This window comes from Mustela erminea, chromosome 21 (assembly GCF_009829155.1).
Source record: "Mustela erminea isolate mMusErm1 chromosome 21, mMusErm1.Pri, whole genome shotgun sequence".
Classification (NCBI taxonomy): domain Eukaryota; kingdom Metazoa; phylum Chordata; class Mammalia; order Carnivora; family Mustelidae; genus Mustela; species Mustela erminea.
The window spans coordinates 21,344,221-21,365,811 of NC_045634.1; the positions used below are offsets into that span (position 1 = coordinate 21,344,221).

Genomic DNA, 21,591 nt, shown 5'->3' on the forward strand with positions numbered 1-21,591 from the left:
GAAAATCAAAAACTAACCGAAGACTGATGTCAGCGGAGCTGGGGTCCTCAGATGCCTCTGACTCCTCCCATCCACATTTTGTTCTCTTCCTGCCCCACCTTCCGGTGTCCCACAGAGCGGATTGGAGGCAGCTTCCTGGAGCTTGTCAGAAAGGCGCCTTCCTTCTCCTTACAGGAGTCTCTGGAGGATGTGTGAGGGACAGAAGTTTTCCACACCCTGCGGTTGTAGCATTTCCCAGGCTGTGAGCACTGAGGAAGCCACAGAGGAAGGGATCCTGGAGGTGACACGGCTGCACCACAGCCTCCCCTCGCCTTGCCCTTTGTCACACCCAGGTGACAAAGTAGATAGAAGATGCTAAAATTCTGAAAATGATCTTCACCTCCTGAGTCTGGAGAAACTATAAACACATGGGGGACAATCTGCACACAACTCCTGTTTTCAAACTGGATCGCACGAGAAAGGGATCTTCCGTAATGCTTGTGCATTTCTATAAGTCGTTTCGGTGGAAATTCCAGAACTTGTCAAAAGCAGCCTGGAAAAACATTGCCTCTTCCCCACTGAGGGGCAGCGGAGATGCCTGGAAGTTCAGAGACTAGTCCAAGGTCATATGTGTGTTACATGGTGTTTCAGACCCCTTCCTGCCCAAGTGTGCAAACACAATGGGAATAGCAACAAAATGAGGATCTTCATTTTGGTAGGAAAAATGTAACTGTATGAAAGCAGAAGCCTTCCTCAGCTAAACAGATGTACCCGAATCACATTTTGACCACTAGCTCATGTGTGTCTGGGGAGGGCTGGTTGTCACCAGCATTTTGAATGAAAGTAATTCTTTAGCTCACCTAGAATACAGTAGTCCTTATTTTTTCTTACACAACAGAGAACGTCAAATCATATAGTGTTTCCTGTTTGAGGTTCGATGTAGGGACACCCAAAGGCAGCTTACCTTCACCAGTCTCTGCCATGTTTTTATTTTTATTGGTCTTCGTGTAAGGCAGTTTGATGTTTCTTTCTATTCTGGCTTTCCTTTTTCCTGTCAGAATGGACTGCAACCCGTGTGGACAGTTTCTTTAGAATTCCTCACTATTGCCTTTATTTCTAATTTAAGGTTTCTGTAGCACTGCTGTTCACACCATATTTTTACTTTCCCATGCTAGGGACACTGTGGAACCTGGAGCAAAAGTCAAAGATTGGGGATGGAGGTTTCTTAGTAGAATAAGCTTTGCTAATGTGTGAATGAAAGAATTGATGTGCCTGCGAACCTTTCATCATGGAGAGGGGGGGAAGTGTTCCTTCAGGTTTGTAACCCAGTATTTTGCCTTGAATCATAAATTGTAAAGGAAGTGGATTATATAATCTGAAAACCTAAAATCTTAAAATCTTTCATTTTATGGGAAAAAATGAGACTCAGGAAAAAAAGCTAGGGTCCTTGTAAGTATGTTACTTAGATTGTTTCCTTACTTGAAATTGTGTAAATTGTTTTCCTAATCCCTGCAATTATGATCTTTAAAGGGTTTTGTATTTTAAGAATTATTTGAAGTCATTTTTTTTAGCAATGCTTGGTTGGAAATGCATAAATATTTGATGTAGAGTATTAGAAATGTGTTTGCATGTACGTATGTAAACCAAAGGGGCTTTTTCTCTTTATCCACCCCACATAGAAATGAAATAGAAAAATGTGATGAGGCCCTCACCGTTTCCTGTGAGCTCTTTGCCTCTGTGAGGGAAGAGCACATATTCTTTGATATGAAAAAACCCAATATTTTGCAAACACTTGAACTGAATGATCCCCAAAGGGGATTTCAATTGATTTCATTTCCCAATGCCAAGTGTCTCTTCACATGCATAATCCCAGGTAGAGGCTTGTAGGGTGTGTCTCAGGGTTTTCTTCTTTCAGGCAAAACCCTTTATTAAGTTGTCATCACATCATTGGGCAAAATGGGTCCTCCCCCCCACCCCCCACCCCCCACCCCCGCCCCTTATATTATTTCTAGGAATGTTCTTCATTAGAAAGCAACAGATCTGCCTCCCGACCTCAAGCAGGAGAGAGAGAGGGAAAAAAAAAATACACACACACACAAAGAAAACTTTCCCAAATTTGCAGTTTTTCCTAGCACTGAAAAACAGTCTGGTGATTGAAAAGTGAGAGTAATCTCTGCAGGCAGGCAAAGTATGCAGCAAGTGCTCTAGCCTGGGAGAGCAGGGTGGTTCTGGAACCTTGAGCAAATTACCTAAACTCTGAGCCAGCTTCCTCAGTGGTGAAGAGAAAGGATGAAAAGCGCCAAGAAGCATGTCAGCACCCAGCCCACTGATTCAGCAGAAGCCAGGATGCTGCTGGGGGGAGGCCCAAATAGAAGAGCTCAGTAAGCAGAAGAAAACCCAGGGTTCCCGAGTGTATTCCTCCTATAAGGATGAGTTTTAGTGTGAGGGCTGTGGATGCCCACAGAAGCAAAAATATGTAGCATTTTTAGTTCCCCTGTAATATGAACATTGGCTTTGTGAGACAGAACAAGGAATTGATCTGTTAAAAACCACATTAGAAATTTTAGCAATAAACTTCAGTCCATTCGCAAAACTGGGAAACTGAACTATTGAACCAGTGTTTTGAGGGAAGAGAAATGTCTCCACATGTAATTGATGATACATCTGGAAACTTAACAGTAGAAATGGAACCTATTCTAAAGGTGGTCTTAGAGAGAAGGGGAAATTGGCATAAAGGAAAAACCAGAGTCAGAACCTTGGGGAATTTACAAAGCCTATGGCAATCTCAGGTTTTACAGATGAGGAAACAGGTCCAGAGAGTATTTTTCTCAAGGCTACTTAACAAAGCAATGCATTCTTTTCTGGACCTGTTCTCCTGACCTGTTAACAGGTAATACTTGGCCCTCCTTCTGTGATGGGTGATTAGAAAGCGTCGAGGCACCCAGAAGCAAAGCTGTTTTACCTGGAGCAAATGATGTTGGCTGCCCTTTGGGTCACCAGGCTAAGGAGACGCTTCTCTCTGCTCCATGGGATAACCTGCTTTCCACTTCATGCCTCCTTCCTTTGTCAGTGTTAGAGTAAATCGGACTGCTCGCCATTCATTCACAAGCACCTGGGTATCAGCATCTCCTCCTGACTTACCCTGTCTCCTTTACTATGAATCTTGTCTCCCCATCCAGTCTTCCCTGTGAGATCATCACCCCTCCTTCAGTAAAGGCTGAGCACAAACCATGTGCTCAAGCGGCCGCCTCCCACCTCCCAGCTCTGAATCAGACAGTCACGTCACATTCTTCTCTGTGGGAAGTTCTTAGTTTCCTTTTCTTTTCTTTCTTTGTAAGAAAAAGCTATGGTGTGAAAATAATACGTTTCAAACTGGTTGCTGTGGTAGGTAACATAACTATTTTTTAAATGGAATAGAAAGACATAAGAATGTATTACGTATTTTAAGTCTCAGTTTGGTGAAACTTATTTCTGTTGGCATGTGCTTACAAACTCATGTGTTCGTATACATAAATTTGTGTGTGTGTGTGTGTGTGTGTGTGTGTGTACACATGTGCGTACGTACATTTGTGTACCAGGTTATAATGTATATTGTATTTCTTATTGTGGATCCTGGTCAGAAAAAATTAAGACCCTTTCTTTTTTTCTTTCTTTTTTTATTTTTAAGGTTTTATTTATTTATTTATTTGACAGAGATCACTAGTAGGCAGACAGGCAGGCAGAGAGAGAGAGAGAGAGAGAGAGGAGGAAGCAGCCTCTCCACTGAGCAGAGAGCCTGATGCGGGGCTCTATCCCAGGACCCTGGGATCACGACCTGAGCCGAAGGCAGAGGCTTTAACCCACTGAGCCACCCAGGTGCCCCAGATCCTTTCACTAGAACAAAAATACTGTATTTATGTAATACTTATTTATTGAGCAACTGCTTTGTGTGCCATGGGTGGTTGGGATGGATCAGAGAGTAAAGGAGACAAAAGAAAATTGCCCTTTTGGAGCTTACCAAGGGGAGAGACAGAAAGTGAACATAAATAAACAAGTGTTTTGGAAGGAGAAAAACCAAATCAGGAAAGGGAGTACAGAGCAGCTGAAAGGCGGCCGGCGTGCGGGATCTGATCGCAGAGGGAGAGGAGATGGCAGATGCGGTACATTAAGAAGCTACGGTGTGTGAACCGCAGTTAGGACTGGGGCTTCCACCTAGGAACTGGGGACTCATTGGTGCTGCCTGTATCCGGTCACTTGGACTTCCACAAGGACCTTAGAATAGCCTTTAGCCCTTAGGAAATCAGATCTTTCCTTACTAGAGGATCATGGGACACCATGTACTCAACTGTGAATTACCTTTTCATTTGGCTTCCTGCTTTAGGACAGGAACCTGTGTCTGATTGTCCCTGAGCACATTTGGCAGCGCACTTAATAGATTTGCAATAAATAAAAATTGAGGGAAAGGGGGCGTGAAGGGTGGTTGGTTTCACTTAAAGGTACGGCTATGCTAGAATATTCCTAAAAGTGGGGCTGGGTCAGCTACTGTTGGGCCAAACAGCCTTAGAAACTGAATTAGTATTGACGGCTCCTCCAGAAGCTTCCTAACTGGTTTCTTTCAGAATATGCTCAGCAGATGTTTAGAATGTTTTTAGGCACCTGAGGGTAGGAATGTTGTTCGTTGCTAGTCAAACTCTTTGCTGTGATTAGATAACATTAGAGTGTAATAAATATTAATATAGACATTCTACTATCTGACTTCGCCTATAGGAATTCATTTTACCTAGGTAAATCCTGATAACTGGTTCTTGGCAGATGTGTGTGTTTAACATTTGTTTTTATTAATGGCGAAAAGAAGAGGTTCATATTCTAGTTTATAGTCTGTTTTTGAAAAAAGGAAAATAGTGGCAGATTCTCTTTTCCTTCACACAAATATATTTATGCTTCCAGTGTGGAAAAATAGTCTTTTAATTCATGCAAATGAATTAAGAAGCCTTTGATAGGTGTTCCTCACCCAGCATGGGGAAGGTGGAACAGATGTTGATGGGGTGGAGAAGGGGGAATTGGGGGCCAGAGGGAGAACAGATTAAGAGCTTGAGATGTGAGAGAGCCTGGTGCCTCCTGGGAACCTCAAGGAGTTCAGTAAGACGAACAAAGCTTGCATTTGGAGGCCTTCCAGGAGCCAAATGGATAAGGCAGAGGCCAAATTAAGAAGGCTGTGGGTTTGTTGAGTTTGAATTGTATCTGGAAGGTGGTAGAGAGTCCCTGAAGAATTAAAAACAGAGGAGTGACGTAAGGAATTCTGCTCTGCGTAAAGGTCAGTCCAGGGGCTCAGGGACTCTTGGACTAGGATAGATTTGTTGTGGGTAAAGAGGGGCAAAGCTTCTGACAGAATTCAGTTGGGAGACTCTTGAGGTAGTCCGAAGGAAGGAGTTCCTGATGCAAGAATACAGAGAAATGTCTGGCTGCCTATCCTTAAATTTACCTAGAGAGCTTCTTTTAAAAGGTACAGCCTGGGTCCTCCCTAGACTGAGAAAATCCAGATGCCTGGGAGTGGATAGTGGTTGGTGGTTTTAGGAAGATTACTCCCCCGACGTGATGCCTCCTGCATGCAGGGCTGGGAGCCACTGAGATCAAGGTTTTGAAGCCATGGTTTGCTTCTCCAATGGGCTGCCCTATGAAGCCCACCTGCCAAGGACACATGGGCCATTGGTGCCCAGGTGTGCGACAGTCCTGTAAATTGGCCACCTCAGTGGAGGCTGGAGAATCGGTAAGAATCCTTTTCCCATCGGAGGAAATCTGTGTGATCAGGGGAGAGAAATGAGTTTTGTTTGGGATCAGAAAATAACCACCTGCTTTCACACAGCAAATGTACTTCTCTGTGATTGTAAAAGCATCAACATTTCTGTGGATATTTGGCCACAGGTCTGTCCTATTTGGAAGAATCCAAGGAATCTGGGATTTTCTTGCATTCCTCCAATTCCTGAGACTTTAAGAGACACGTCCATGTAGCTGTGGCATGTGCCTTGCGTCCTGATTTTGGTAGCACGTTGTCATGGAAGACCGAGAGAGCCTGACGGGTTCCCACTGTGAAGACAGCACAGAGACGTGGAAGTAATGCCATCCCACTTGGACCCGGTTACTGTTGCTCAGCCAGTTGAGATCAGTAGGTTCAGCAGAATGATGACGGGGTTGGGGGATTTCTGTTTAACTCACTGTTGAGGGGTAAGAGGAAGACAGGGTCATCCCATCATGCCGGGAAATGTGCAAATATGGGCTAATGGTTCCCAGCCTTACACAAAAGGGTCTTCTGGACCGCATTCATCTTACACAACTAACCACTAAAGCTGGTTCCAATAAATATTTCCTGTATTTCCTGTTTCCTCCTTAACACATTTGTCTGTTGTTTGCTCAGAGAAAACCCGGGCATTAAAGTGACATTGTATTTCCATTGTACTCTTGGTTTCTGATGGTGTTTCTGCCCAGTGGAGAACGTTTTGTAAAAATCATCCTCATAGTTGCATATCCTAAAAGAAAAGTTATACCGTTAGAGCCAGTTAGGGGCCTCCAAAAACTGGTGTGGGGATTTAGTGACTGAAGTCATGCAATGTGTCCATGGTTTTAATATTTTAAAGGCACTCATTATTATACATTTTTTTAAGGGGAGAGCCTGTCTTGCTCATTTCTTCTTTTTTTTTTTTTTTTAGAGTTGGGGAGGGGTAGAGAGAGGAACTTAAGCAGTCTCCCTGCCCAGTGCAGAGCCGTCGGGCTCTATCTCACAACCCTGAGATTATGACCTGAGCTGAAATCCAGAGTTGAATGCTTAATCGAAGGAGTCACCCAGGAGCCCCTGTCTTGCTAAATTCTATGAGTCTTAGTTCTTTCTCTGCTCTGGCATTTGAATGTAAAAAAAGAAACCTCATTTTAAGAAGTTATTTTTCTGCTTATTTCCTCATCTCTGTATTTTGGGGATATTAGTAATCCATGTTTTAGGATCAATGTGAAAAGTAAATGAATTAATATGCCTTAAGTGCATAGACAGGTCCTTGTACATATTAAGCACACAATAAAAGCCAGCCATTGATAGAACCATCAGGAAGCATCTGGGAGGTCTGCCTAGGGGAGGCAACATTTGAGATGGACCTTGAAGGATGAGTAAAATTTGACACTGAGAAGATGGGAGATTATTTCATACCACGAAATCCCGGTGGTATATGGGGAGGTGAGCATTGAGTTTGCTTTGGTTTGGAGGTAGAGTGAGAACAGGTAACTGGAAAAATGAGGTTGCATGCCACATAGAGAAGAAAAAACACGCAGAGGTGTTTAGACTTGATTTTCTAAGCAGTGGGGCTCTAGTGAAGTTTGTGAGGGAAAGACAAGATCAAGGCTTTACATTTGGACCTTTGATGAGCCAGGTCTGGTGGATGGTTTTCCTGAGAGAGGAGAGCATTTAATTGGGAGACAGGAAGGAACGTAATGGCTTGGATTGGGGCACGGGCTCAAACTGGAAGGGGTGGTCTGTACCGGACTTGGATATAGACATGGGATTATTTCGTGTTAAATAAAATGAAAATACTGATTTGTTAAAAATCAGTGCTTAGATTGGATTGTTACTACCATTTTCTCTCGGTCATTGGAAAAAGGGTAGGAGTGAAGTCAATAATTGTTCCATTTATTAAAAAATCAGTGACAACTTTTTATGGTTTTCCAGTTTTGTCATTCTGATTTCTACAGAAATCAGTGTGTTTCTACAGAAACAGTGTGTTTTCATTTGTTCTGCAGCCCAAGTTTTCACGAGTATGCTTTCTTAAATGTCAACCAGATACTGACTTGCCTCTTTCCCATGGTTTCACATCTAAAAGAAAGACAGATTTTCATCTGTTTTAGGGTAAGGAAAAGGAGGATAAAACTTCTGGATCTCAGTAGTTCTTGAAAATACTGCTTTTTAGCCATTGTAAGCTTTTAATTAGATTATCTGCTGAAGATGCAAACCTGTGCCTGTTCACATCATTTATTTCTATCCAAATGGCCTTGAGTAGAGTGGCTGTTTGGATACAGCTCTTTAAATGAATCTGTGGTCATTTGGGAGCTTTTCATTTCCTTAGTGTTGGAAAGTGAGTTAAAGAATGACAACTCAGCAATAGGCATTTATGGGCTCCTGTACTCGCTCCGGGCCTTAAGTGAGCAATATATATGAGAGCACTTGGTAATTTGTAAAGTAGTATATAAATAAATGTACAGATTTTTTAGAAAAATACCTTTGCATCTTACATGCCTCCTGGCAGGAAGTCATTTTAATCAGAAAATCGGGAACATGCTCTAAAAAGGTGGCAATATTGGCTGGTGAAGTGTGTCTAATTAAGGCTTTTTGTGCCTGTGCTGATCCGATGTCATGTCTGAATATAGTCAAAAACAAGTGGATGTTAAGAATTTCAGGTTACCATTTACTGAGTAAAATATTAAGAAAGCGAGCGCATTTACTTTTGAAAAATCTATTGTTCAGAGTCTAACAATCTGTTCCATGGAAATAACCTCTAAATGGTCAGGAAGAGTGAGTTATTTAAAAAAAAAAAAAAAAAAAAAAAAAAAATTTTTTTTTTTTTTTTTTTTTTTTTTTTAAAAACACTTAGCCTTTTTTTTTTTTTTTTCATATCTATTTTTGAGCAGGGGCCACAGACGTAGAGAAAAGTTTTCTCATTCTTTGAAATAAAACATTGAGCTTTTATATGCTTTTCCAGCAGTACAGTTTCCTAGAAAATGTTTATGATTTTTCATAAAGTTGTCTTAATTCCTTTCTGAGACAAGGTGTGCATATTAGTACATAAAAAAACAAGTACAGGTAATTGACACTGGACGATTCTATATATTCTTTTATTCTGCGCAAACACTGAGGTTCTTCTACATGTCTGTCACCTTTCCTCCAACCCCAAATTCACTCCTGAATCTCGAGTTTAGAAATGCTGCTTCATCGTCACACTAGAAAGATTCGTGAAAATAAACTTAGCCTTGCCATTTATTTCCACTCTCGTGCCTGCACTGTTTTTAGTCTGGGTATTCACTAACTCATCAGAAGACAGCAAGTTGTTTTTCTCTTTGGATGCTCTAGAAGGACAACCCTACTTGCTTTCATGAATTTGAGTGTTCTTAATGACCTTTTAAAGGCCAAGGAACTCCTGAAATAATAGGGGAAAATTGCTTCGAAACCATAGTTACTAGACAAAAGTGAGCTATGGGTGCTTCTTCTAATACAGATTATATTAGCCTCCATCTGGCTCAGAGGAGAGCTCTCTTAACGAAGATTTGAATCTGGAATAAATTAAGCGGTGTTAAGACACTTATAAATGAATGAATCACCTTATATACCTAAGTACTCCAGTGGCCTGTGGAAGGTGGGAAGAAGAGTTGAAGGAATATACTTTGTGCCAGCAGAGAGAAGCTAATGAAATGTGCCCCGGACCACCTCTGTGAGTCAGTTTTAACAGGATTGTAAATCCATGCTTGAGTGAGTTTGAACACAGTGTGTCAGTGCTCTTGGCCTTGCTGTTTATCAATATTATCTACAAGATGTTAACCACAGGGAAGTAGGGCTTTATTAGGCATTTCATCCTGCCAGGATTGTGGAATTTATTGACTTAATGCCCTCTGGGTCACCTGACAGCCAGGGTCTCTTACTGGTGGGGGCACTGAAAAGCACATTGCCCCACCGCACCCGGACCTTTTCTGCTCATCCTGTTGGGGGACAGACAGAAGGTCTCTCCCTTTGGTCAGGTTAGTTCTCTTCCAGGGTGTCACCTGTCAATGTCGTGAAAAGTAAACCAGGTTAGACCGTCTAGGTTTAAGATTATTTACTCCATCTTCAACCTGCTTGATACGCCCTATTTTTATGATCGTTTGTAACCTGAACACAGAAGAAGCACAGTCACCTACTGCTAGGACCCCGTTCTTATTTTTCAAGGAGAGAAAAGTAAAAATGCATTTTTTAAACCCTGAAAAGGTGTGCCATATTTTAAACCATTTGAGTTAAGTCAACTTCACGTAGGTATATGTGTATTTATTTATTTTGCTTATCCATTGTCAAGAGACGTATTTTGCTTGTCTAACCAAATCAGAGTTTGTTAAAGCAGCAAGCATGCTGAGGTGCCCATGACTGACCCGTCTGTCTGTCTTTGGCTCTGTTACAGAGATTGAAGCCAAGGAAGCTTGTGATTGGCTACGGGCAACTGGTTTCCCCCAGTACGCGCAGCTTTATGAAGGTGAGTGGGGAGTCCTGTTTGTGGGTTGTTTTTTGTTTTGTTTTGTTTTGGTTTAATCATCATATTCATATCCTTGGTTTATAATACTACTGATCTATGATTTATTTTCACACATATTATTACTCATTAAAATACTTCATTAAGCAAGCAATGTAGCAAGTCCTAAGACCCCCCACCACTCAAAGCAAAAGCTAGAACCTTGATAATAATGTACCCATTAGATCCCTCTGCCACCCCCTACCCAAAGCAACTCATTCTGAAACTTCTGTAATTCCTTGCATTTTCTTGCTTTGCTTTTATATCGTTTTATGACATTTTTGTAATATATATATTTTTATAAAGTTGGTTTTACCCTTATAAAAAGGGTATTGTGCTCTGTGTAATCTTGTAGGACTTCGTTTTCTCCATTTCTTCTGACACTTAACGTTAAGATTCTTCTATACTTTGTGTCCCCCGGGATCACCTGCCTTGACTGCCGTGTAACAGCCTGTTGTTTGTGGATCACAGTTTATTCACATTCACACTCTGCTGGGTGGGCAGTTTGGCTTTTTCTGTTTTGCTTTTACATTCTGAAGGCTTATGAACATGCTCATACAGTTTTATATTCTCGTGGTACATCAGCAATAATTTGCCTGTATTTGGAGGAGCTGAATTACTGGGTAACAGACAACACATATGTTCAGTTTTATAATGCAGATTTTTCCAAAGCACCTGTACCGATTTTCACCCCTTCCAGTGATGTATAAAGATCCTGTCTGTCCATGTGCTCTCAACACTTGATATTGTCAGGCTTTAATTTTTGTCAGTCAACATGGATATACTATGACTTCCACTTCTTTCATCATGAATGGTAATACTCATTTCTTCCTATCATCTGGCAGTCTATATGTGTTCTTTTGTGAAATGTCTGTTGCCCGTTTTTCTCATGACTCAGTTGCACTTTTCGTAATGATTTCTAAGAGCTCTTTATTCTAAATAGTAAGTTTTTATGGGTCATGTGTTACAGATGTGGCCCCCTAGGTTGTAATTAGGCTTTTTACCTTGGTTTAGATTGTCATTTGATGAATATTCTTTTTTCTGTGGCATTCAGTATTTTAACTAAGGAAAATGGACTGTTAAAAAAAATAAATGAAGATCAAGGCTGACCGTATACTCCTTCATTTTGTCATCAGTGCCCTAAGGGTCACTCAGATGCTGTAACAGTGGGGGAAGAGCTCCTAAGGCTTGGCTCTTCCTGAACCTCTGGCTGCCTGGTGTGGGTAGAGCAAGCCGTGGGTGTGGCGAGATGAATAGGCTGTTCATTTGCATGGGCCTTTTATCACACTGTATGTAAAGTCATTGAAAAAGAATCATAGTTCTGAACCGGTGAACTCCATTTTTATGGGTAATTTTCAAGCAAAGTTTGGGTGAATAGTGAAGAGATTCCTAAACTGAGTAAGTTGAGTTACAGAGCTGCTTCTACCTTGAGCTTTCTTGGTTTCCATAACTTTACTGAGATGATGACACGAGATGTCTCTCATCACTCTTTCATTCATTCATCTACCCATCCCATCCATTCAGCCAACCAACAAGCCATTATTAATTCTGCACCAACAGGGATGCCCAACACTGTCGTAAATGCTACATATTTTATAAAAACAAAAACATAATTCCAACATCCAAGAAGGCCTTTAAGAGACTGCCATAATCTCAAAAAGCATAGTTTTGGTTAATTTACATCTTAAAAATATGTCTTTTTCATTACTTAAGAAGGAAAGGGACACTAAGAGATAGCCACCATGTGATGAAATTTCTAAAAGATTGAGTTGAAATGTTGTCGCTTAAATATTTTCACCAAAGATGTTCAGCTCTTCTCACAATAGTTTTAAAATCATGTCTTTTATCCTTCTCTTCCCCTAGAATAACGACAATCAAACTACTTCCTGTAACAGTGACATTGGGCTCTCAGGGAAGCTAGTGCTCTTTGGCAACCTTCTTTAACACATGAGCAAAAAGCCCATGCTAAGAGTGGGTGTAGTTTGTAAGCTTAAAAGTGCCAGACATGATGGGCAGGTTACCTTGAGGAGGGATACTGAGTGGGTGGGTGGGTACTCCCCAGAAGCAGATCAGGCAGAGAGAGACCATAGAGATGGTTTTTATTTTCCTCGCTCGCTCAGCTTCATGAATTCATTATCTAATTTACCGTACCTGGTCTTCCTCATGGTAGCCCAGACCGAATGTGTGATATTTTCCCATGAAGTTGAATTCAGAATTATTTTATTGCTAGACTGTGTAAAAGATCTTACTGTTCATACATTATAGAGAATATTTCCAATTCCTTTTCTTTTTCTTGTTTCTCCCTCTCTCTTTTTTTTTTAAGGGGCTTGGTTAACCGCCTGTTTATTATGCTGGAGCTGCTTATCTTCCCTTTAGAGAGGATTCCTGACCTATTAACATTCACAGTATCTCTGTCTTTCAGAAGGGCTTGGCTCTGGGGAGGGTTGGGGAGGCACCACCATCCTATCAAATTCAATTCACAGCTCCACTGGAGATGGGAAAGGGTAATTGCATTTGCAGTGGTGGCAGTAAGGTGGCTGTCCTTTTGTTCCTTTTGTTCTCCTGTTTAGAAATTAAATTTCCTTCAATTATGTTCATTTTTGGTGTTGATTTGCTGCCAGGCAGCACTTTCTTATGAGTGTATGTTTGCTAAGACTCCTTTTCAGTCTGTCTTACTTCTTAGTGAATCCTAAAATTCAGACTGCATTTTCACAGGATGTGTTTGGGGTCTCTTTACATTTACAAATCTTTTGAAGCGTAAACCTATTTGGGGGATATACTGTATATTGTTCTGGGCGATAATTTCTGCTCTCCTGCCCCTGTCTGTAGGGTGAGTATAACACACTACACACCAACCCACACATTCCTTGTCTTCCTGTTATGCTTTATTTTGGTCTTTGGCAATTTATACTTCCTGCCCTTAAACTCAAGCTGGAAGATGAAATCCTAACCTGAAGAACTCTGAGAACTTCTATACATCAATAAATCGTATCTTTTAAAAGCTGGTCCTTTCAAAACAGTGTAGGCAAATAAAAGCAACTGAATTACTTCACTTCTCTCTTACATTTAGTTTCTACCTACCCTAGATTTTTTTTTTTTTTTTTAAACAGAATCTGAAAGTTAATTTGGGATCAGAAAGGAATCTAAAGGACAGTTCTGCGTACACAAAGTTAGAATTATTAAAATCACACGGTCCTGGTCTCCTGTACACTTAACAGACGTGAGCTTTTCGTTTACATATATAGATCAGATGTTACCCTCTGGGAGTATTAACATATATTCTTTAGTGTCAGCTCTATTACTTAGTACTTGAAAGTTCTTAGTGTCTGCTCAAAGTGAAATAAAATGTGACAACCTTCAAACAGTTTCACAGTCTGCCATATTCACTAATAACTAACATTCACTATAAGCTTATAGAGTTGGTCCATAAAATAATGAAGAGATAAATTCCTAAGTACCAAGTTTCATGCATTTCTTTGTTAAGTTTGGGCTGCCTCATTGGTCTGCCTATGTTATTCAGGTAACAATAAAGAACTCTATGCCTTCAGAAAAAGGAATTGGACTGTAACAGTAATGATGTTGTTTCCAACATTTAAAAAGAAAAAGAAAAAAAAAGATGCTCTTAACCATTGTCTCTAGGAAGCAGATTGTTAAAAATAAGGAGCTCCATCATGAAACCGTCACGGTCAACCCAGGAACTAGAACAGGACTGATCACTTGTATCTCCTGGGAGCCTGAGAGCCCAGTCTATCCCTGTACAAAGCATTATTAGCCATTTCAGAGGCCATGGGGTTGGTTTTTTTTGTTTTTCTGCTTTGTTTTTGTCTTTGTTTTTATTTGGTTATGCTAATCCCAGTTTCCCCGCTGTGCTGATTTATTGCCCCCATTCCTGACCTACAAAGGTGCACCAAAGAACTCCTACTCACCATGTTATATAAGCGTTCTACAGGAAAGACCAATTATACCCTAATAGCTGGACTCCTTAGAGGGTAACTTGTTTTTATCTAGTGGCAATTCCAGAGCAGTTGTAAATTTCCACAGTGGTGCCACGGGTCGCCCTCCCCTCTTCTTGAATGTATTTATCAACAAGGGATAAAAAAGGGAATTCTATTGAGTTGATTTTTTTCCTCCTTTTTCCTTTTTGGTTCTGATATAACTTCTAGTATTCTAGACTATTGAACTCTCCTACAGCTTAAGGGATTTGGGATCCCATTGTTCTCCAGCAGCTTTGTAGCTAGCCCTTTGTTTTAGGGGGGAGTTATATAAACTCCTGAAAAGCCATATGGAAGTGCTAATATTTGTTTAAAAATAGCATATCCTGAATTCTCTTTAGCTTTTGATGTCATGCAAATGGTTAGATTCCATTTCCTACCACTTGCCATTGTTCTGTAGACCTTTCCTTGGCTCTGTTTTCCCTGACCTCTTTCCCCTGATCAAATGTGAGCAGACACACATGGAAAGACAACAGAACAACAACCACCACCCCATTTAAAGGAAGCATCCTTCTGGTGTTGATTCTGGCCGAAACTATAATTTACAGCAGGGATCTGTTGCCTGCTGATTTGTTCCAAGGTGGAACAGTGTTTTGAACCACTTCTCTGACAAGGAGGGATATTTGAGTCTACAGACCACTTTACCTCTAAGCTCAGTGAGGACACTGTTAGAATTGTCCTAAGTTGCTTTATTTTCCCATAGCGCTTGATAGGAAGTAAGGTGCCCTACACACAGTAGGTGTTAAGAAACTACTTTTTTTTCCCCTCTGCTAAACTGGGCTAGATTGGCAAGAATTTAGGTGTTCAATAAATACATGTTTCTGTTTTTCTTATAGATCTTCTGTTCCCCATTGATATTTCCTTGGTCAAGAGAGAGCATGATTTTTTGGACAGAGACGCCATTGAGGCTTTATGCAGGTAAATGGAAATGTTTTGAGTGGTTTCGTTTTTTTGTTTGTTTGTTTGTTTTGTTTTTTAGAATGAGGTTATCATCAAAATGGTTTTAAGTAACACCTTGTTATTTCATATTGCCATTAAATGACATTGCCCTAGGAGGCCCTCAAATAGACCATTCCATATTCGATACCATATGACTGCTGAAACAGAGTGTTCAGATGGTCTGGAAACTTGGAACAGGGTAATTGAGTGTACAAGCCCAGCCAGATATTCCAACAGAGTCATAGCGGCTGTTAAATTGAATGAAAATAACACACTGAGAGGAGTATGTGGGGGGTGGGGAAGTTATGGCTTGCTAGAGTCAGGAGAACCATTGTCTGAATTCCAGAGAAGCTTCTGTGAACCTCTTCAGCTTCCCCAGGTACCAAAAAGTAACAATAGGATTAAATAAGGTTGTAGACAAACTCAGCCCAAACCTTTAAGCTCCAGTGGATGGGCAGTAACTGAGCATTGATGTGAGCCGTGCCTAAACCTGTCAGAAATCCTCATTCGTTGTGCTGGTGGGTCTTCGGGCTGAGGGGCAGCCGGGGGGGGGTTCGGTGAAGTGGAAGTGATAAAACGTGTAGCAGACGATGACGAAACACCAGTGATCCTCTCCACCTCTTTGTGACGTGTTACTCATCTTCGAGTTGTTTATCCTTCGTCATTTTCTTCAAAGCCTTCAAGCTATAAAAGCTGAATTCTGGGGAAAAGCTATACCCAGAAAAAATCTGCATATTGATTTTATGTATAAAATTTAAATGAATTTTCTTTCATTCAATACTTATTTTAACTTAGAAGAACATTCTTAAGGTAGAACGACCCTCAGAATTTATTAACCCCTTTGTAGGCACAGAAAGCGGTAGCTCAGGGAAAGTATAATTTTTTGCCTTTCTTCTGTAATGCAGTGTTTCTTGAATCCACTAACTTAAACCGTGATTGTAGGGAGAAACAGGGAAGATCTTCAGGATGGTGTATGAAAGAGACTAGTTCTTGTGGTTGAAGAAAAAAAGAGTGCCACATTAACCACAGAAACACTGTCACTTTTCAAATCCAATGAAACGGCTGCTTAGAAATGTCCAGGGTATGTACACATTTTCGAAGGCAGCCTAATCCCAAGTCCCGCACTGTGGTGTGTAATACCAAAGCCATGTCATCAGGAACGAGAGAGTGTCACTAATGCAGTTTGGGCAGGAAGAAGTCAACATCTGGAGGATAAACTACACCAGACATTTTTTAAATGTTTTAATGCTTAGCTGTGGGATAGAATTCATTTATTTTTCAATTCATCATTGGTGATAACGCATATAAATGAGGTCACTCATAACACGGATCCTAGGAAATATTCACGCATTGAGTCAGATCACCCATTTCACACATTTTCTGCCACTCAGTGAGTGGGCCCTCTGAACAGCAGCAACAGCTTAGGAATTTCTGGGTCATAAAAATATCACTACAACACTGCAGCCCAAAGGGGTCATGATTAGATTCTTGAATACTTTTTTTTTTTTTAACCTCAGTTTGAAATTGTGTCCCTCTCTGATGAGAAGGTCATCCTCTGCCCTTTGTGATTTTCACTGGCTCTCTATTCTGTTTGAGAAGCTACCTCCCTTTAAAGGGAATAAATCTGTGTTTCAGGATCTTTTGTGAAAAAAAAAGACTCGGAACAGCTAGACCTTCATCTGTATTTGCACTCTGCAGTTTATGCTGGGTTGGGTTTCTGTTTTCTCAGATGCAGAGAATGTCTCAGAGGTTTAGTGTAATAAGGTAATGGGTGTTAAAGGACTTTGAAAATTATTAGGCCCAAAATGGAGGCCCAGATTTGAGTATGTTGAGAAAGTCCCGAGGTTGGGTTTTCTCTTCAAAAAGGAAATCCTTCAGAATTCATACTAACAGTCATCAACTTGTTTGTAATAGAAACCCCAAGGGCTCTTGTCCATGTTCACACAGACTTCTCAAGGCAAATGATTGTCCTTTTGAGAGACCTAAACAAATGTTCTAAAGAAAACGATGAGGCGGGTGCCTGGGTGGCTCAGTTGGTTAAGCAACTGCCTTTGGCTCAGGTCATGATCCCGGAGTCCTGGGATCAAGTCCCTCATCGGGCTCCCAGCTCTGCAGGGAGTCTGCTTCTCCCTCTGACCTTCTCCCCTCTCACTCTCTGTCTCTGTCAAATCAATCAATCAATCTATCTATCTATCTTTAAAAAAGAAAAGAAAAGAAACGAAAACGATGAGGCATCTTCTTTTGAAATGCCGTGCTCGTTCCTAGTTGTCAGCACAGTGGCGGGCGTACCTATTTGACCGTTGATGGGATACTCATGTCATGAGCTACGCTTGCCTCTTCCACATAGTCTCTCAGCCTGTGGAATTGAGGACCAGTAAATCATGAAGCTGTGGTGCGGTTTGACAGTTTTGTGATTTGTCAAGTTCACTCCAGACTGACAGACTTCTTACAGGCTTCATCTTTTGCCCTGTTGAAATATTTTGAGAAGTTCATTTTAAATATATACGGTAAAATTGTTACAGAAACTCAGGTGCAAAGTTTTGCTTCATGAAATACTGTTAATCATTAATTTTAACATTTTTACCCTAAACAAAACCTGCTAAAGTTTGTTTTAAATAACATAATTATTGGAGCATCTGGGTGGCTCAGTCGGTTAAGCATCTGCTTTCAGCTCAGATCATGATCCCTGGGTCCTGGGATTGAGCCCCACGTCAGGCTCCCTGTTCAACCGAGGGTCTGCTTCTCCCTCTCCCTCTGCCTCTCTTCCTGCTCACACTCTCTTTCTCACTCAAATAAATAAAATCTTTTAAATAAATAAATAAAATAGTTTTTACATGGTTTCTCTCTTCTGCCACCCTCCCACACACATGAATGTTACAGCTGCTTCCATATACACTTTAGTGTTCTGCTTAAAAATTTATTATATGGATAATAATTGATGATCTCTCAGCAGTCTACTTAGGGCAGAAGACACACACTTATTTTCTTTTTCTTTTTATTTATGTATGTATGTATGTATTTATTAAGATTTATTTATTTTAGAGAGCGAGAGAGCACATGAGCAGTCAGGGGAGAGGGAGAGAGACTCTCAAGCTGACTTGGCTCTGAGTACAGAGCCCGACATCAGGCTCAATCTCATGACCCTGAGATCACAGCCTGAGCCAAAACCAAGCGTTTGATGCTTAGCCAACTGTGCCACCAAGGTGCCCCCCGACTTAATGTTTTCTTGAGAATTATGATAATACTATTTTATATATATATATATATATATATATATATATATATATATTTTTTTTTTTTTTTTTTTTTTAAATTTGAAAGAGCACACAAGCCAGCGGTAGGGGCAAAGAAGGATGGAGAAGCAGACTCCCTGCTGAGCGGGAGCCCAAAGTGGGGCTCAGTCCCAGGACCCCGCGATCATGACCTGAGCTGAAGGCAGGCACTCAACCAACTGAGCCACCCAGGCATCATTAATATCATTAAGATGATATTATCTTAATACAAAGTTTGGTAGTGACCAAAAGTTACAGCTATGATTCTGAGTTTTGGGGATTTGGATTGCTCACCAAGATTCTTGTACTTACCCGTGTAAGGGATTTTTGTATTTGTTCCTTTTGAGAGATTGGCTTTGTCCCAGTCTTATTAGTTATGCTATATAATCCAACCCCAATGATAAGACCAACATCCTGAGGGGGTCACATCAATATTAATACTGGGGGAGTGGTTTGCTTGCCTTAAAGCATATACAGATAATAATGCAAACTACTGTTGGAACACCTCTTCTGAAATGATCTTTGTCTCCGAGCACCTGGCTGGCTCAGTCAGGAAAGTCTGCAACTCTTGATCTTGGGGTCATGAGTTCAAGCCCCACGTTGGGTATATAGATCACGGAGATGATCTTGTCTCTCTAGCTTCTGAAAAATGTTCCATATCACTGTTTTCCTTTGGAGGTAACAACTGACTCCTATCAACACACCAAAGAATTACGTAAATAAGGCGATAATCATACAGTGATAAGTTCATAACCCAGCTATCGTCTTCAGTCTGCACTTTGTTGTAAAACAGCCCTTGAATGCCTAACCAATGTCAAACAGCCAGCCACATAGTGGATTTCAACTTTGTTACTATTTCTGTTCTATTAAAAGGAAGTAAATTTTTAAAGCAGTTGCGCTAATTCCAAGAAAATATCTTTTAAGAATTAGAACAATTCTTATTTGTCAGGTCTTACTTGGAAAATTGTTCCTTTCTCTTTTCTTGCATGTCTCTTGTACTTGTCCCTGTTTTCATTTTGCATACGAGGCCCAAATACCCGCCCCCCGCCCGCTTTACTTTTATCAGAGTGCCTGCAGCTTCCTGCAGCGAAACTCAGGAGCCTTTGGTCGCCCACCTTGTATCCCTCCCCCTTCAGAGCAGGGTACAAGTTGCCTAGCAGATAAGACTGACACATTCCTCTGGAGCTGGGCCCCTGCGAGGGCCCAGGGGGGTTGGAAGCACCACGCCTTCTGGACAGATGGTGCATCATCCTAGTTGCCACTCATTTGGGGAATCATACTTAGGGTATAAGCCGCTCTGTGTATTAGCATCAAATAGAGATTAACTTTGGAAAAAAATGCAGGCTGTACGGTTTTTGAAGGTCAGAGCTGCCATGTTTTACTCTTGTGGCCTTGGACAAGATTCATGACCTCTCCAAACCCCCATGTCCTCACTTATAAAAGGAAGGAAAACAGTAGTATCTGTGCCATAGGGTTGTGAGGACCAAGATGAAATAACACAGCACCTGAGCCGGAGCGAGCCCTCTCGTCGAGCTCTGTTTCGTTTCAGTGTGGTCCCTCTCCGAGTAGCTAAGGTCTCACCAGTGGGCTTTCTTTGGAGGTCCTGGGAACAAATGAGTCTTACAGAAGCCCCGAGAAATAACTTCTAGGCTTCAAAATCAAAGTGCCATTAGTTTGGTGCTACCAACATAAAGATAATGTTGTCCGTCATAGAACTGGCCTCCAGAGTCGTCTTTGTTTGACTCAAATCTAGAATTTGTGACGTGAGCCCTTCCCCCACTGCCAGAGGCTTCCATGCCTAGTAAACCTGGTTATAAACACCACTCAACCATTAAAACCCAAATGAAGGCAAGTAGGTATTTGATTACAGGTTTGATTAATGAAACCCAGACCTAACACTAACTGTAACCATTCCGGATTCTTTAAATCTTGAAAACATTTGAGTACTCAAACACTGTGGGTCTAAGTCATTTAAGTAATGCATGCCCCTTTAGGGAGGGACCTTATATCCACTCATTTCAAAGTTAGGGCTTTTTCTTAAGTTACTTGTTTTCTTTCCCTCCCCATCAACAGAGAGAATTTTTCTGAACACAGGCAGCAGAGGCGTTCTGAGCTATCTTTGTTTATTCTGTAAACAGGCTACCACGTAATCTATGAAATCAAAGGCAGTCTTATCAGCAGGCAAAAATACTTTCTGTCCTTGTGCATCAAGTTGTTAGACAAGTTGCAAGAACAGAATCCCAAAGATAAAACCTAGAAGCAGTCTCCTGGTCAGTTTGAATTTGTGTGAATTAAATTCTCTTATCCTGTGTAAAAGGTAGAATTGCAGTTATGGGAAAAACTGGATAGCTGAGCGTGGAAGACAGCAGATAATGCTGAAGGTTTATTTGAGGAAGACTGAGTACGGGGCATCTGGAAGCTGTTAGGGCTGTCATTCACACTTATACAATACCATGTATTGCTGTGTATGGAAAGGCCTTCTCTTTTTAGCTATTTCATTATTTCCTGATGAGGACTTTTGTTTTGGGGTTTGTTTTCTGTTGTTGTTTCTTTTCTTCTTCTTTTATTTTATTTTTTTTTTTTTTTAGTATTTCATTTTCAACAAATGAAATTATTTCCCTAATTATAAACTGACACTACTCCTTGGCAGGGGTAAAAAAAAAAAAAAGTATTCAAAGTAAAAATATCACTCTTGTTCCAAAAAAGAATCTAATTCAAGTGCTGATTCATGAACTCTGTTGTAATCCTTGAAGCTGCCGTATACAAATTTTTTCAGTAACCATTTACACTACTGCTGTGACTGTCCCAAACATTATCCTGTCCCATACAGGAAGTTATAAAAAGAATTGGGATATCAAATAGGCACCGATTTCCTTACCATGTAAGAACTCACTAAATTTTTGAACAGAGTGTCTAAGATTGTTATGTCTAAAACTTGGCTTATTTTTCTATTTAAATTTTGCTTTGAGGTAGAATATACCATTTATTTTTATTTACCAAAAACACTGTTTGGTTCCTTGTTGCTGTTCCCGAAAACACTGTTTGGTTCCTTGTTGCTGTTCCCGTTCCTATGAAAAGAGACATCACTGGCTCTTACTTCTTGGCACTGTGTGGCTCTATCTAATGGTTCAACCGAGGGACTCT

The 21,591-nt window shown here is 40.8% G+C and overlaps 1 protein-coding gene across 4 annotated transcripts in view; it reads left to right on the top strand.

The window, feature by feature from the left end:
* Positions 1-21,591, top strand: part of DLC1 (DLC1 Rho GTPase activating protein) — a 410,622-nt gene that overhangs the window by 371,845 nt on the left and 17,186 nt on the right. For all 4 annotated transcript variants that reach the window (XM_032328905.1, XM_032328907.1, XM_032328906.1 and 1 more), the window contains 2 exons: positions 10,137-10,208; positions 15,073-15,154. In XM_032328905.1, the coding sequence (XP_032184796.1) occupies positions 10,137-10,208; positions 15,073-15,154 (154 nt within the window). The remainder of the gene's footprint in view (positions 1-10,136; positions 10,209-15,072; positions 15,155-21,591) is intronic.